This window comes from Anabrus simplex, chromosome 2 (genome assembly GCF_040414725.1).
Source record: "Anabrus simplex isolate iqAnaSimp1 chromosome 2, ASM4041472v1, whole genome shotgun sequence".
Lineage (NCBI taxonomy): Eukaryota > Metazoa > Arthropoda > Insecta > Orthoptera > Tettigoniidae > Anabrus > Anabrus simplex.
This window is the reverse complement of record NC_090266.1, coordinates 713,655,896-713,673,226: the sequence shown is the minus strand read 5'-3', so window position 1 is coordinate 713,673,226 and position 17,331 is coordinate 713,655,896. Positions and strand designations below refer to the sequence as shown.

General features: G+C 38.3%; 1 protein-coding gene across 2 annotated transcripts in view; it reads right to left on the bottom strand.

Moving 5' to 3' along the window:
* LOC136863060 (UBX domain-containing protein 7) overlaps positions 1 to 17,331 on the bottom strand; it is a 463,333-nt gene that overhangs the window by 235,378 nt on the left and 210,624 nt on the right. The window contains exon 6 of one of the 2 annotated variants that reach the window (XM_067139389.2): positions 546 to 611. The exons of the other annotated variant lie outside the window; for it this stretch is intronic. Coding sequence (XP_066995490.1) covers positions 546 to 611 — 66 coding nt within the window. The remainder of the gene's footprint in view (positions 1 to 545; positions 612 to 17,331) is intronic. 2 annotated transcript variants of the gene reach the window in all.

Below are 17,331 nucleotides of genomic sequence, written 5' to 3'. Positions count from 1 at the left end.
TGAGCTTGCATCCAGGGGATAGTGGGTTCAAACACCACTGCCGGCAGCCCTGAAGATGGTTTTCCATTTTCACACCAGGCAAATACTGGGCTCTTTCTTCTAAGATCCTTTTTCTGTGGTAGTATTTCCCATCATTACCTCCCAGCAGTGCCATGGTACACTCTTTCTGAAATCATCATCCTTTTGCTTTTCCACCTAAAATAATGGAGCAATGCAAGGTCTTTTCTTCCTATGGCTGGTCTCAGCTGCATTGTTATTTGTTACATCATTCTTTCCAATGTAAATAATATTTATGTTTTCTCCAAGCCAGTTTCTCTATCTTAATAACTGCTTCTCTGCATTAAACTGGTTACAAATGTTACCAGGACCTCAAAGGCACCACCCATTATCATATGTTGATTTGTCGTGTAATGTCAATTAAGAACATTTTTGTACCGCTTCCTTGTAAGTTATGTTAAATGTCAGTGAGGGATAAAATGTAGAGGGGAGATTGAACTCTGCACCATACCTACCGCTATACAGAAATATACAGAGTTAATCATTACCTTTCTTTTTAGTCCTGCTTTAGAAGTGGAGGGAACATCAACAGGTGAGTTTGCAACTTCTTTCTCCTGAAAAAGTGTAACAGTACTATTTAGCGGTACAAACTCAAGTAAGGGGATAATGTACAAACTGTTTGAATTCACATGATTCACAATTTCTTGTATATAACAGATAGCAATCTTCAGTCTAGAGTCTGAACTGAACGGAATATTAAGTGCTAAGCATGTAACAAAAAGGTCCAATTCTTAACAACAATGCAGAAAAATCCATAATTACACAAAATGCTATGTGAAAGGTTCCCCATCAGAATAATTCAAGCGCTGCATTTATCGGAAACATGTTATTAGCAGCAGACCATGGTTTATCCACCTGCCTATCATGTAACACATTCTGAAGTATAAACTTTAAAGTTTGTGCCCCACCGAAGTACAGTATAGGGCTCAGTTCCAGAACTTTGCACTTATAATTTAGAGACTTGTTTGCTGTAATTTTGTTGTTGTCATGTAATTTATGTTTTAATTTTACTTCATGATCATACTACAGTACGCAAGCAATGCAATGGGTATCTCCCAATTCCAATGTATAATAAAAAAAGGGAAAAAAAAGGAGAGATAGTAACAACCAGAAGAGATAAGGAAAAGTTGGCAGGATTACTTTGATGAATTCCTGAATGTGTGTGAACGAGATGATACAGGTAGAGTGTGAGGAGACAGACTCCAAGAGCGAAATCATGATGAAAGAGGAAGAAACTGCTGTCAAACGAATGAAAATCGGAAAAGCAGCAAGATTGGATGAATTGTGTATGGAAATGACAAATGCAGCACCAAATTACTAGCATAAATGACAAATAATACCTATATTTAAGAAGGTTGACCAGAAAATATGTGATGATTCAAGACTCTTGGGGTAAATAATGACAACCTATATTTTTAAGTTCTGAGATAAAAAGAAACGACACGACACGAGGCTGTCGTATTTGAGCACCTTCAAATACCACCGGACTGAGCCAGGATCGAACCTGCCAAGTTGGGGTTAGAAGGCCAGTGCCTTAACCATCTGAGCCACTCAGCCCAGCGGAATAATCTTTATTAAACACCTCATCTTGCATAATTCAGCTGACAGACTGAGATTCTGCTAACTACCCGTAATGCTATTCCTGCAGTATATCCCTGGGTGGTGGGGAGGGGTTCTTCCAAAATAATAACGCTACTGGAAATAATCATTATCCCCTTCATGACAATCCACATCGTGATAAGTTATTCGTTTGTGAGTGTAATTTCCTCCAACCCTTTCATTTTCCAGGTTTGGACAGTTTACAATGAGTTGCAACATATCATCATTTGTGAAAAATTGCTTGAAGCTTCTTCACGCAAAGATGCACTTCTTGCTACGAGTTTCACTCCCAGTAAATGAATGACAATGTTGTGGGGGTTCGAGTATGTAGGTTTTTTGAAGGAGGACTTTTTGTCCAGTTTGTAACACTATCCTTTCCTGTTATGGTCCAAAACATTTGAAAAGGAGGTAAATCGTCATCACTAACATATACTGCATTAGCGTTCATGATCATACTACATTACGCAAGCAATGCAATGGGTATCTCCCAATTCCAATGTATAATAAAAAAAGGGAAAAAAAAGGAGAGATAGTAACACAACCAGAAGAGATAAGGAAAAGTTGGCAGGATTACTTTGATGAATTCATGAATGTGTGTGAACGAGATGATACAGGTAGAATGTGAGGAGACAGACTCCAAGAGCGAAATCATGATGAAAGAGGAAGAAACTGCTGTCAAACGAATGAAAATCGGAAAAGCAGCAAGATTGGATGAATTGTGTATGGAAATGACAAATGCAGCACCAAATTACTAGCATAAATGACAAATAATACCTATATTTAAGAAGGTTGACCAGAAAATATGTGATGATTCAAGACTCTTGGGGTAAATAATGACAACCTATATTTTTAAGTTCTGAGATAAAAAGAAATTAATTTTCACAAAATATTAACTGCTACAATTTTTAATCTTTGAAACGTCTTACTCAATATACTGGTACATGTAATCTTTCTTTATGATATCCTAGAGAATAAAATGCATACAGAACCAGTATTATAGGCAATTAAGAGTATATCATGAGTACCTATTGATTTGCAGGTTATAATTTTTTTACATGAAATACTGATGAAGTAGTGAACAACTGACAACAGAAGAAAACATCTCTACAAAATTTCGTAACAAATGAGGTGCCTAATATCAAACATGGACATGCGCCACCTATATCAAAATTGAGTTAAGGATTGATCCTTACATTATTTTTTATGCTCTCTCTGAATTAGTGGTCCATGTCTTTTATAAATGAATATTTGTACGTAATTTTTAACATAGAAATATGCAGTTTCTTTCATAATCGGACACCTCCAAACGTAGTTTAGATCAAAAATGGACATGACCGTTTCAGCCAATCATACTGCTACAAGTGACATCAAACTGTCATGGCGACCAGAGAATTTTTATCGACATCTTAAGGAAAAAAGAGGGGGACTGTTTTTTAATGTCCTATGATTGCCAAAAGAACCTCGTTTTGCCAAAATTAAGTGATCAGTCAGCTTATTATTCCAGACAACTCTACTGTTAAATCTGTCTGTTGTAATAGGCACATCTCAAAGCAAACTGTGCCCTGACAATGCGTCTGTTTATACGTGTCTGGAGAATGAGGGAAAGAAATCATCAAACGAAATAGCATCAGCGGTTGTCAATGAGTTACGATCTAATGATTTACAAGGCTTCACTTCAGTCAAGTTGATTGCTGCTGGCTGCGCCATCCAAAATAAAAACATTAATATGTTGGCGATGTGTGCAAAGTGGCTTACAAAGTATGCACCATCCTCTGTTGACAAATTAAAACTGGTATTTCCAGTTACTGGACACTCATATTTGCCTCCAGATAGGATTTTTGGACTCGTTGAGAAAGACCTTAAGAAGATGATGACCATAGTAAGTCCTGATGAACATCTTGAGGTGTTCAAAATTTACGGCACAGTGAAAGTGATTGGACAAATCTTGGAACCACTGAATTGGAAAGAACAAGCACAGATTTATCTCAAATCTACTAGTCAACTTCATTTCAAGATTTCACAGTATAAAAGAATTGTACTCAGGAGCACGAAAAGAGGCAATGTTGTAGTTAAAGGTGAGGTAGGCTATTATTTGGAAACATTTTTTTTTTCAAGTTGCTTTACATCGCACCGACTCAGATAGGTCTTAATAGAGACGACGGGACAGGAAAGGAGTAGGAATGGGGAGGAAGTGGCCTTGGCCTTAATTAAGGTACAGCCCCAGCATTTGCCTGGTGTAAAAATGGGAAACCACGGAAAACCATCTTCAGGGCTGCCGACAGTGAGGTTCGAACCCGCTATCTCCCGAATACTGGATACTGGCCGCACTTAAGCGACTGCAGCTATCGAGCTTGGTATTTGGAAACGAGTATTGAGCGTAAGATCATGAAAGCATGACAGGTAAGTCTAATGTTAATGAATCCTTTACCTACTGATATTGGCATGAATGTAAACCCACAGAAACTTAAAGATGTTGACAAATTACTAGGAAAGCACTTCGGAAAAGATTGGAAATTAATGCCTCTCTTAAGTGGTATGTCAAAGTCATCAATAAGAACATTTGTAGCGAAAATGTACGAGCTGTTAATGATTATTTATGAATGTGATTGTTTTGAAGACCCTTGTGATGAACCGGAGGTTACTTGCCCAGAAATACAGTGAAGCAAGAACTGAAATATATGTTAAAAATGTTAACAAAGTATAAGAATAGCCTTCTTTCTTTCATATTTTAATTATATTTCTTTTAAAATGGAAGTTTACTTCCGTGTCATCCTGCAACTTTTTTTTTTTCCAAATATTGGGATAGTTCGTTTCATAAGTGAACAATTACATGGATGTTTGTATCAAAAATGGACAAAAGCCAATCTCGGTTTCAGAAATGGACATCGTCATATCTGAACGTGTTGTACATTGACTTAGACTGAAATTCCTAAGTGTCGACCATGATTTTCTTGTTCATAGGGCTGGAAATATGACACACAAAAATTTTCACACATGTAACGGGGGTTTAACATAGAGAAACAAAAATGTGGCTGTACTGAAAAATTAACAAAATGGCTTTTGTCCATGTTTGATACTAGGCACCTCAGATAGGTTAAAAAAGAAACAAGTTGGTAATACAATTACAATGACAGATCCTCTGCTTCATTCCTGTTAAGTGGTCTTTTCACTCTCAGCTGCTTTTACGTAACTCCCATCATTATCATCAATGATCATTTCTGTACCGACAGTATCACCGCACTTCAAACAATACAAAATTTAAAATATTGTAACGTGTTGGCGAGGTAAATAAGTAAATAAAGGCGTACAGAACCTGGTAGCAACCTATTTCTAAGATTTATTAACTAAGCACTAATTTAACACACACACACACACACACACACACACACACACACACACACACACACACACACACACACACACACACACACACACACACACACACACACACACACACACACACACACACACACACACACACACACACACACACACACACACACACACACACACACACACACACACACACACACACACACACACACACACACACACACACACACACACACACACACACACACACACACACACACACACACACACACACACACACACACACACACACACACACACACACACACGCGATAGCCGAGCCACAACTTACACAAGCACACGGTTACACACTTACATGGTTCGCGCTCTCTCTCTTAGTTTCTCATGTCCCATTTACAATGACGCACGCACGCGCGCGTACACACACACACACACACACACACACACACACACACACACACACACACACACACACAGAGTAATTGATTATTTACAGTACTGTACACTCTCTCAGCCACTCAGTCACACTCGTTAGCACTGTCACGGTCCACAGCCTACACGTCAGTCTCGCAGGTCGGGATAGTATCCACTGTTCACTCGATCCGTCGAACTCCGCAGTCTTCACACGTCGGCACCCAGCGTTCCCTTCGCGCTACTCCAGAACACCCAAGGTTCTTCTCCAGCAGCTGACCCCAAGAGATACACACGCACGACGTCAACGAAACAGGAACGAGTCCTCAGCTCCAACAGGCAGATACTCCATCAGGCTGACACCTCAGCCCAGGCTATCACTGACTATGCTCTTCGCTAACTCACACCAGCGAACTCAATCTCGCTCTCGCTCTCACTCACTCACTCACCAACTCACTATCACTGACTGCAGGCAGGTCGTTCCTCTCTTATATACCTGCGCTGGCCCTTCTAGAATCGTCCGGATGTTCGATGGATCCAGGAACCTCGCGAGATGGAACACTCTAGATTAATAGTCGAATAATTTCCGTTGTCCCATGCGGCGCGACCACGGATAGAAGAGAGAAGGGCCGGCCCAGCGCTTCTTAAGTGTTGCTCACGATTGGCGCGGTCCAGCATAAGGGGGGTGGGGCGATGAATGACGAGCTCGGCCAGTAGCAAGTTGGCATGCCGGACGCTATAACCATTACAATATATTGATGGCGCCAACTTCAAACAAGATGAGACATCTTCCTACTTGGGAGGAGGAATAGGCAGATATGATTTATATTTATATGGAAACTTGACTTTGGTAAAATCACACTCTCCTCTTCCTTGTCTGCTCAGATTTACTGCCATTCTTGGTGTTTGTATCAGTCCGAAAATGAAACTGTTTTGAGCATTGAAGTTCCGGAGTTTTGCAGAAAGATTTAAATAAATCATGTCTGTCATTTTCACTTCATCATCATCTTCACTTCCCGTTTCCAGCTTCCCGGGTCGGGTTGTGAATCAAGGACCTCCAGCGCTGCCTGTCTCTCCACCACTCTTCTCCTTTTTTAGGTATATCTTCTGGTTATCCTCCCCTCTTCTCTATGCACTCCCACACTCGAATGAGTGCAAGTCAATTTCGCTTATTTTGTTGAAACTTTTCTTGGAGCAGTTGCAGTTTGGCCCCATTTCTGCTAATTTTACCTTCCTACCTTTCCCACCATACTGCCTGTAACTTTCTCCAGAATTTCTTCATCTTGACTGCACCATTACCTGTCTTCCTTCTCTCTCTCTTTTACAGCCCTTTCTTTGCCCAGTATTTTCTGAAGTTCTGGCAGAAGTGTCTTGTTTACCACCCTAGGAAAAGATAAAAAAATGCTGAATGTAGACATTATGTTTAATACAGTTAAAACTAAGATTAAAAAATAACTAATATAAAGAAATTACTGCATTTTTGTTATAAATTTCACATGATGCAGTGACCAAGTGTAAAAAGTTATACAGGATGTTCAAGGAATAATAATAATAATAATAATAATAATAATAATAATAATAATAATAATAATAATAATAATAATAATAATAATAATAATAATAATAATAATAATAATAATAATAATAATAATAATAATAATAATAATAATAATAATGCAAAAGGTATTTTATATCATCACATGTAAATAGTTACAACCAATATTCAAAATCACACGGTAAATACAGCTGCAAGCCATCTGGAAAACGTACCTGTACACTGTTTTCTGAAGAACTTCCATCAACTCCCAGGGTTTCAGTGTAATCAGGATCCTTTCAACTATAATCACTGCCAAAAATATCCTCATCTTCAGTGTTGTTTTCTTTATCATAAGTGGAATTTTCTTTAGCAGAAAGCACGTGTTCAAGAACATGATCTGCCATCTTGGATATGTGGGTTGCGATTGAATACTGCACAGACATGAGGCTTGTTATGAAAGTGAAGCTGAACTGTGCTGCCATCTCTTGTTAAATCCACTAACTTCTTGAGAAAAGATAATCTTCAAGTTGGATATAACTGTCAACAACAAAGAACTGAAAAATCTGCAATCTGAGGGTTAAAACTACTTATCTCCGAGGTCTTCAATTATCGAGGAATCACACTTGTATCTCAGGTAATAAAAATATTTGAAGGGGTTCTAGAAAAGGGAATGAGATGAAAGGTGGAAGGACAATTATAGGAAGAAAAAGCAGTATGGCATTCAAAATGGAATATTAAAATCAGAACGAGGCAGTTAATGGAAAAATATTGGGAATATGGAAGAGTTATGGTGATACTATTCTTCGATTTAGAAAACGCTTATGATGGCGTACCCAGAGCAAAGGCATGGAAAGTAATGCAACAGAAAGGATTCAGAAAATAAATGACAGAATATGTGCAATGTACAAAACTTGTTGCAGCAGTGTCTAGACACATATGGGGAGGACAGTGTGGTTTTGAAATGAAAATAAGACTACGACAAGAAACTGTGGTACCATCAATGTTATTCATAATCATAATGGAAGAAATTTTGAAGAAGATAAATGTAAAATACAGGGACAGGGAAGTGAAGGTAATGCTGTTTACGGATGATATTACCGAGCGAGTTGGCCGTGCGTTAGGATCGTGCAGCTGTGAGCTTGAATTTGAGAGATAGTGGGTTCGAACCCCACTGTCGGCAGTCCTGAGGATGGTTTTCCATTGTTTACCATTTTGTTTCTAAATTATAGTGATAAGTTTGAATTTACTGTTAGAGAAACTGTATCGTATGCATCCTTGTATAAGAATACTTACGACATTCTCATTCGATCCTGATGATCTCAGAGTTTCCTATGGCATATTACTACTCTCCGAGGACAGCAGACTTTCTTCTGAGAAGCATTACTGGCCAGAGGAGCTGGATTTTGGAATAGACATTGTAAAAAATGCTATGTCTCAAAAATCAGTACCTAAAAGTGAAGAGTTTTATTTACTTTAACAACAATGCTGTTGCTAATGATTGAAGCAAGATAAAGGATTCAAAGTGAGGCCATTTGTATATTTGTTAAAAGCTTCCTTCCAGTAATTTGGTATATTTTCATAGCACCTTACCATAGATCGCAAAATATTATGGCCACAATATTCTCAAACAATTCATTCAAGGGAAACCAATTCGATTGGATTACAACCTTTGAGCTCTATACGGTTCTAATGAGTACTGCTACAAATTTTACTTATACTGTGGAAAACATGATAACGGAAGTGAAACCAGTGACAGGAATGACTTAGCTTTAGGCGCAGAGTGGTGCTGAACATATTGGATTGCATTGATAACTCTCATTCTCATGATGTCTATTTTGGCAAATTTTTACCGGCAGGGATCTTTTGCTCCACCTTCAAAATCTTGCTTTTCAGGCTACTAGATCAGTTAAAGAAAACAGACTTGGAAACTGTCCTCTCCAGGATACAAAATCATTGCAAAATTCAGCATGGGGATCCAATGATTATACATTTGACATTCAGGGTGAAATTCTTTTTGTGAAATGGAATGTTAATAAATGTGTATCCCTTGCATCAAATTTTGATGTAATAGAGCCAGTGGCATCTGTAAGCAGCTGAAACAGCAATGCAAGACAGAAAATCAGTGTTCAACAAACACTTGTCATAAATCACTACAGTAATTACATGGGTGGAGCGGACCTTCATGATTAGTTGGCAGGGAAATGTGCTACTTCAAACCATGGTAAAAGTGGTACTGGGCCCTCTTCATAAGAATGTTGGGCATGTCTGTAGTAAATGGTTGGATTGTCTATACAGAAATAGATGGGCGAGATTCCCTGGACTTGCTTGAATTCAGAGAAAGCTTGGCAGTGCAATATCTGCAGATGTTTACAAACAAGAAGATGGGCTGGCCACTTTCATGACATTGTGTATTACAGTTTGATTAGAGATTTGATGGAAGGGGTCACTTTACGGCTAAACGTTCTTCACAGAGACAATGTTAGATAAAAGGCCACTAACGTTCTGCAAAAAGTGTGATGTGACTGTGCCAAAGATGTTTTGATCCTTACCATAGTCAATTAAGAAACTTTTGACAACTCAAATGGGGTTTCGTAATTCTGTGTATTGACTTAAATGTTCTGTAACTGCTTTACGAAATGAAGTTTAAATTTAAAATACATGAAAGAGACAAACATTTATATGTTCATCATCATAACATGTTTCAATCACATTAACACACAGTAGTCCATATACAGACCAGGTGATTTTGGGCAACTGAGTGGATGGCGAGGAGAAGGAACAATACTGTTGGTTTACTGTAGACTGAACTAATGTATTTTACATGTTTGTTTAATGTTTTCAAGGAAGATAAGTTGTGCTCTAATGGGTTAACCCAATAATGCCCAGTGATCTATAGTGGTCTATTTATAGACCGTTGCAGATGTTACTTTTTTACTCAAGTCACATGAATTCTCAAAAGACAATTTTAATATATATATCATTAGCAACTTGAGTCAGAAAAGTCTTATGAATCTAACAGGAAGGACAGAAGAAGTCATAGATCTTATGGAGAAAGAGGGTAAAGAAATGATGGGATTGAGCAAAGTTAAATGAAAGGGAAAGGGACAGAAGAGAATGAGAAAAGGATTTATACAATACCAGAGTGGTGGCAGAGAGGCAAAAAATGGAGTGGGCCTGATAATTTTGAAACGGCTGAAAGTATATGGATAAGGTAAGAGTACATCAGCGACAATATAGTAAGAATTAGACTGAAAATGAGGAACGAAGTGAAGGATTTTGTACAAGTGTATGCATTACAGGGAGGGAACAAAGAGGAGGATATTCAGGAATTCCTGGAGAAACTAGAAAAAGGAGATAACTGGTGTGGAAGTGATTATCATGGGAGACTTAAATGCACAGGTGGGAAAGCGACAGACAAGGAAAGGAAAAAGTAATCAAACCATATGGATATGGGAAAAGAAATGAGAAATTGCTTGAGTTTTGTGAGAAGAGTGGAATGATTGAAGGAAACACACGGTTTTGGAAAAAAAGCAGCAGGAAAATTACAGTAAAGATATGGCTGGGGTGACAGAAGAATAAAATCAGTAACCTATTACTTTCTGGTGGAAAGGACAAATAGCAGACAGTTGATGGATGTAACAGCTTTGCAAGTGACTAATCTCATGTCTTAATCCGTATTGAAATATGTTATTTGTAATAAAGTTTTTATTCTAATCAACCTGTTCAATACATTATAATGTTGTCACATTTAAAATATCTTCATTAATTGACAAGTTATTTGTGGGACATGTTTCGCTCCCTTATAGAGCATTATCAGCCAGATCTGAATCTCGAATAATGGTATGTTCGTAAACGACTCCAGAGCTATTGAAACATTTTTTCACAAACTTAAATCTACTCTGTTAGAATATCATAAATTACATAAACCTTGATCATGCCTTATTAACATGGGCTCAGTAGGAGATATACAATAAAATTGTGGTAGAATGAGTTATTCTAAAATACTTAAAACAAGTAGCATGTTTTACATCTTTGAAATAGGTGAAATTCAATCTTAAGAACTAAATTTGAAAGTTTCTTTGTAATGAGATTTGGTAAAAAAGTTTTATATCCTTTAAGGATAAGAGCCTATAAGGATTCAAAGATCTCGTCAATTTTGAAAACAATGACTCAAGAATTATTAAACCATTATTTCATAATCTCAAAATTAATTTACTAAAGTATCATAAATCAGAATCTTTGGTGACATGTTTTAATAACTTGGGTTTAGTAGGAGAGACAAATTAAAATTGTAGTAGAATGAGTTATTCTAAAATATTTAAAACAAGTAGCATGTCTAACACATTAGAATGACTTTAAATTCAATTTTAAGAACTAATTTTGAAAATTTCACTGTAATGAGGTCTGGTGAAAGTTCTATATCCCTTAAGGATAAGAGTCTACGAAGATTCAAAAATCTCATAGATTTGGTAATTGTACTTGTAATAGGATAATATTGACTTTCACAAGATTTAAATACTTGTCGTCATTTGACCACGGCGAGTGCTGTTGAATAAATAGCTTTTGTTGACGTTGGTGACCATACGTTGAAATTGCAGATTTAAAAGATGTGATTGAAAGGGATGTAAATCGACGATAGTGGTTAAAATTTGTTAAGTAGTTTAGCTTGTTGTAATTCTGCAACAAGAAAAGGAATCTTGTAAGTAATCGGAATTTGTGTTGCTAGTTAATTGCATACTTCTCGAATTTTACTTACCCCTCCAACGGTCGTTTGAACGTTTGTTGTTAGCTAAGGTTGTATGGCTACTGCTTGCTGTTCTGCGTCTACTCCTTGTGTTGTATGAGTGAGGTGGTAGGAGTTGAGGGGAAGGAATAGGGGTAGGAGGAGAACTGTTAGTAGGTGTGGTTTTGGAAGGGGAATGTCTATTAGGGTCGCAGGGAGGGGTTGTGTTCTTTAGTGTTCCATGATTATTATTTGTTTTGGGGATGAAAACTTTGGCAAAATTGCTTTCCAACAACCGTTGGAGGGGTAAGTAAAGTTCGAGAAGTACACAATTAACTAGCAACACAACTTCCGATTACTCACAAGATTCCTTTTCTTGTTACAGAATTACAACAAGCTAAACTACTTAACAACTTTCAACCACTATCGTTGATTTACAACCCTTTCAAACACACCTTTTCATAATAATAATGTTATTTGTTTTACGTCCCACTAACTACTTTTTTAAGGTCTTCGGAGACGCCGAGGTGCCGGAATTTAGTCCCGCAGGAGTTCTTTTATGTGCCAGTAAATCTACCGACACGGGGCTGTCATATTTGAGCACCTTCAAATACCACCGGACTGAGCCAGGATCGAACCTGCCAAGCTGGGCTTAGAAGGCCAGCGCCTTAATTGTCTGAGCCTCTGAGCCACTCAGCTTGGCCCACACCTTTTAAATCTGCAATTTCAACGTATGGTCACCGACGTCGACAAGAGCTGTTTATTCAACAGCACTCGCCGTGGTAAAATGACGATAAGTATTTAAATGATCCTATTACAAGTACAATTATCAAATCGACGAGATTTTTGAATCTTCATAGACTCTTATCCTTAAGGGATATAGAACTTTCACCAGACCTCATTACAATGACATTTTCAAAATTAGTTTTTAAAATTGAATTTAAAGTCTTTCTAATATGTTAGACATGCTACTTGTTTTAAATATTTTAGAACAACTCATTCTACTACAATTTTAATGTGTCTCTCCTACTAAACCCAAGTTATTAAGAAATATCACCAAAGATTCTGATTTATGATACTCTAGTAAATTAATTTTGAGATTGTGAAATAATGGTTTAATAGTTCTTGAGTCATTGTTTTAAAAATTGACGAGATCTTTGAATCCTGAGAGACTCTTATCCTTAAAGGATATAAAACTTTTTAACCAAATCTCATTACAAAGAAACTTTCAAATTTAGTTCTTAAGATTGAATTTCACCTATTTCAAAGATGTAAAACATGCTACTTGTTTTAAGTATTTTAGAATAACTCATTCTACCACAATTTTATTGTATATCTCCTACTAAGCCCATGTTAATAAGGCATGATCAAGGTTTATGTAATTTATGATATTCTAATAGCGTAAATTTAAGTTAGTGAAAAAATGTTTCAATAGTTCTGGAGTCATTGTTTATGAACATACCATTATTCGAGATTCAGATCTGGCTAATGATGCTCTATAAGGGAGCGAAACATGTTCAACAAATAACTTGTCAATTAACGAAGATATTTTAAATGTGACTTGAACAGGTTGATTAGAAAAAAAATTTGTTATTACAAATGTAACAGCTTTATCAAGAGAAACATTCGATGGAGATCATAGAGCTGTGATAGCAAAAATGAGAGTGGGAGAAAAATGGGAAAATTAAAAGAGATAAGAGAGAGTAAAATAAAAATGTGGATATTAAAAAATACATATATATATATATGTCAAGTTGCTCAAAGATCAAACAAAGGAAAAATAGAATTATAGCAACCTCCAGTGACCAGTTAGTAAACATGAACAGGCAGAATTTTGTGTGAAAAACTCATTGGCCATTGATAATGATTGAACATTTTAGAATTACTTGTCTGTAATAATGTTTATTTACTAAAGTAAAACAATTAATGACAGATCAAATTGTTAAGTTAACTATTGCATCACCTAAATTAAGTAATATATTCAAGTAAGAAAAAAGTATTTCGACCTTTCATGCATTAAGAGTTACAGTAGAGTCTGAAGATGTAATCAAATGTAAATATAAATGCAAAAGTATGGAAGAAAGAAACTTGTATAAACATTTTGTAAATTTTCAATACATGCTAGTTTCTAAGAGGGTATGTAAAATAATGATCAGTAAACCTATTGAAAGAGACCTTGAAATCTAAAGATAAAGAGCTTTTTAGTTCCGTAAAATTAGTTAAATCAGACATGAGGTTTTAATCATTAGGTATCGATAGATACACTTAAGAAAATGGAAATTGTAACACCATGAAGGCATTGGTCATTTGTGTTGATTTTCAAGATATGGAACGATGCCATGTAGGTATGTAAACGATCAAAGTTTCAGACCCATTAGATTGTTGCTACAGGTCTCCCCACGTGATTGGTCGCGGAGGAGTCAACTCCAGTATACGGACTCTGGTGTAGCGTAGTTGACTTGCAGTCTGTGCAGTGAAGTGTTCCCCGTCAAACATGCCTCGACGACAGAGAAGAGCACGCTATCAACAACTGTCGCCGTTTGAGAGGGCTCGGATAATCGGGCTGTGTGAGGCTGGATTATCGCTAAGGACTGTCGATGCATGTGTTGGCCGACAGGCATCTACGGTACAACGTGAATGGCAGCAGTGGTCAAATGAAGGTACCCACACTCTTAGACCTGGCACAGGCCCAGCGCGACAGACAACTGTGAGAGAGGATCACCGCATCATTCGGATGGCCCGGATGGAACCCCATGCAACAGCAGCGCAAATTCGAGCAGCTGTGGCATCCCACGTTACACAACAAACAGTTGGTAATCGCCTGCGTGCAGCTGGCTTACCAGCCCGTGTCCCTGCAGAAGGTGTTCCACTGACCCCACAACAGTGACGTGTAAGGCTGGCCTGGTGTCGAGAAAGATCGACTTGGGTTGACGAAAGGCATAGGGTCGTCTTTAGTGATGAATTGAGCTTCTGTCTTGCCCGCAGTGATCGCCGGAATCGTGTGCGCCGACGTACCGGGGAGAGGGGCAGCCCAGATCTTATTGTTGAGAGGTACACAGGACCAACACCAAGCATTATGGTCTGGGGAGCTATTGGCTTTAATGTGAAATCGCAATTAGTGCTTGTTGAGGGCACTATGACTGCTCGACAGTACGTTGATAGGGTACTCAATCCAGTGGTTGTCCCTATGATGGTGAACATTGCTAATGGGATGTTTCAGCAGGACAATGCTCAGGTTCACACTGCATGCATCTCCAGAGAAGCCCTCTATGACATCACAACCTTAGAATGGCCCGCCAAATTCCCGGACCTCAGTCCTATTGAGCATGTGTGGGACATGATGGGTCGACAACTGGCCAACCGTCCTCAGCCACCCACAACTCTGGAACAACTGACCCATGCAGTGCAGCAAGCATGGCACAATTCCTCAGGAAGCGATCCAGGGCCTTATTGGCTCCATGCCTCGACGAATTCATCAATGTACTGCAGCTCGTGGTGGGCACATCCTGAATTGACTGTTGTCCAAACTTGCAGTCAGAGGGACCTGAAAGTGTAATCATCGAATCACAACTGAACACTCGTCTCCATGTTCAATTGCAGCAACGTAGCACCACTCCTCCTGGGTGTTGCAATTTCCATTTTCTTCAGTGTAATAAGAGTGATGTATTAATGATTAAACACGATTACGGTTCCTTTCCTCCCCTGCGAACCATGCAACTTTGCCATGGTGAGGTGGCTTGTGCATCCCAATCAAGCAGATAGCAGAGCTGTAGGTGCAACCAAATCAGACAGGTATTTGTTGAGAGACTAGACTAACGAATGGTTCCTCAAAAGGGGGTAGCAGCATTTTGGAAGTTACAAGGGCGACAGTCTGAAAGATTGATTAATTTGGCCCTGTAATAACATTTAACATGGCTTAGCTATGTGGATACTGCTACATAGCTTAATGCAATGGGAAACAACAGCCGTAACTATCTCCCAAGGACATCCAGCTCTCACTGTGTGAGCGATGTACTGATGATGGCTTCCTCACAGTTAAAATATTCCTAAGTTGAAATAGTCCCACATTCGTATCTCTGAGTGGGGACTACAGGATACGGGAGCAATCAGCAATCAGCAATCACCAGGAAGATGGATAATGACATTCCACGAGACGGAGCAGAGAAGTTTGAATTGCTATGGTAGGTTAGAGTGTCTGAAAAGGGAAATGGATATACTAAAGTTAGTTGCAGTTGGTATAAATGAAGTACGCCGGCACGAAGAGCAGGATTTTTGGACAGGCAACTACAAAGTTAAACACAAAATGAAACAGAGGAAATTCAGGAGTTGGTTTAATATTGAATAAGAAAATAGGGCAGCTGGTAAGCTACTATGATCTTAGTGAAAGGATAATCTTGGTCAAGATAGACACCAAGCCAACGTCCATTACAATAGTGCAGGTGTATATGCCTATTGGTAGTTCTGTGGATGAAGAAAGCAAATATACAAATGAACAGATAGAGTATTATTACAATATGTAAGAGGCGACGAGAATCTAGTAGGTATGGGAAACTGGAATGCAGTGCTTGGTCAAGGAAGAGAATGTAATGCAGTAGGAGAATTCCAGAATGGGACAAAGGAATGAAAGAGGAAGTTGGTTGGTTGAATTCTGCATCGATCACAATTTATTCCTTGGTAATACTTGGTTCAAACACCACAGAAAACGGCTGTATATATGGACGAGGCCTGGAGACACTGGAAAGTGTCAAACAGACTTCTTTATGATTATGCAGAGATTCAGGAACCAGGTGCTGGATTGCAAGAGTTTACCAGGAGCAGACATGGTCTCTGACCAGAACTTGTTGGTCATGAAATGTCATATGAAGTTGAAGAAAGGAAGGAATGCAAAAAGATAGTATCTAGACCAGTTGAAAGAAAAGGAGTATGAGGGATTGTTTCAAGGAACATTTTGCACAAGGACTAAATGAAAAAGGCTAAAATAAACAACATATATGAAAATTGACAATCGTGAAGAAAGAAATCCGTAGGATTGCTGAAGAAAAGTACGGTTAGGAAGAAAGGAAAGTTCAAGTAAGAATCAATGGATAACTCAGGAGACACTAGACCTGGCTGATGAAGAGTGAAAGAACAAGAATGCAAAAAAATCAGGAGGGCAGGAAAGAATACAGGTGATTAAAGATTTTTTCTTTACAATTTGCTTTATGTCGCATCAACACAAATAGGTCTTATGGCGACTATGGAATGGGAAAGGCCTAAAAGTGAGAAGGAAGTGTCCATGGTCTTAATTAAGGTACAGCCCCAGCATTTGCCTGGTGTGATGATGATTGTTGTTTAAAGGGGCCTAACATCGAAGGTCATCTGCCCAGATGCCTGGTGTAAAAATGGGAAATCACGGAAAACCATCTTCAGGACTGCCGATAGTGAGGTTCGAACCCACTATCTCCTGGATGCAAGCTCACAGCTGCGCGCCCCTAATCACATGGCCAACTCGCCCAGTTGATTAAAGAATGAAGTAGACAAAAAGTGTAGGACAGCCAACAAAGTTCGGCTGAAAGAGAAGTGCAAGATAGTTGAATGTATGATTGTAAGAATGGTAGATGCTGCATACAGGAAAATCGACGAAACTTTTGGAGAAAGGAAAACTAAGTATATTAATATTATGAACTAAGAT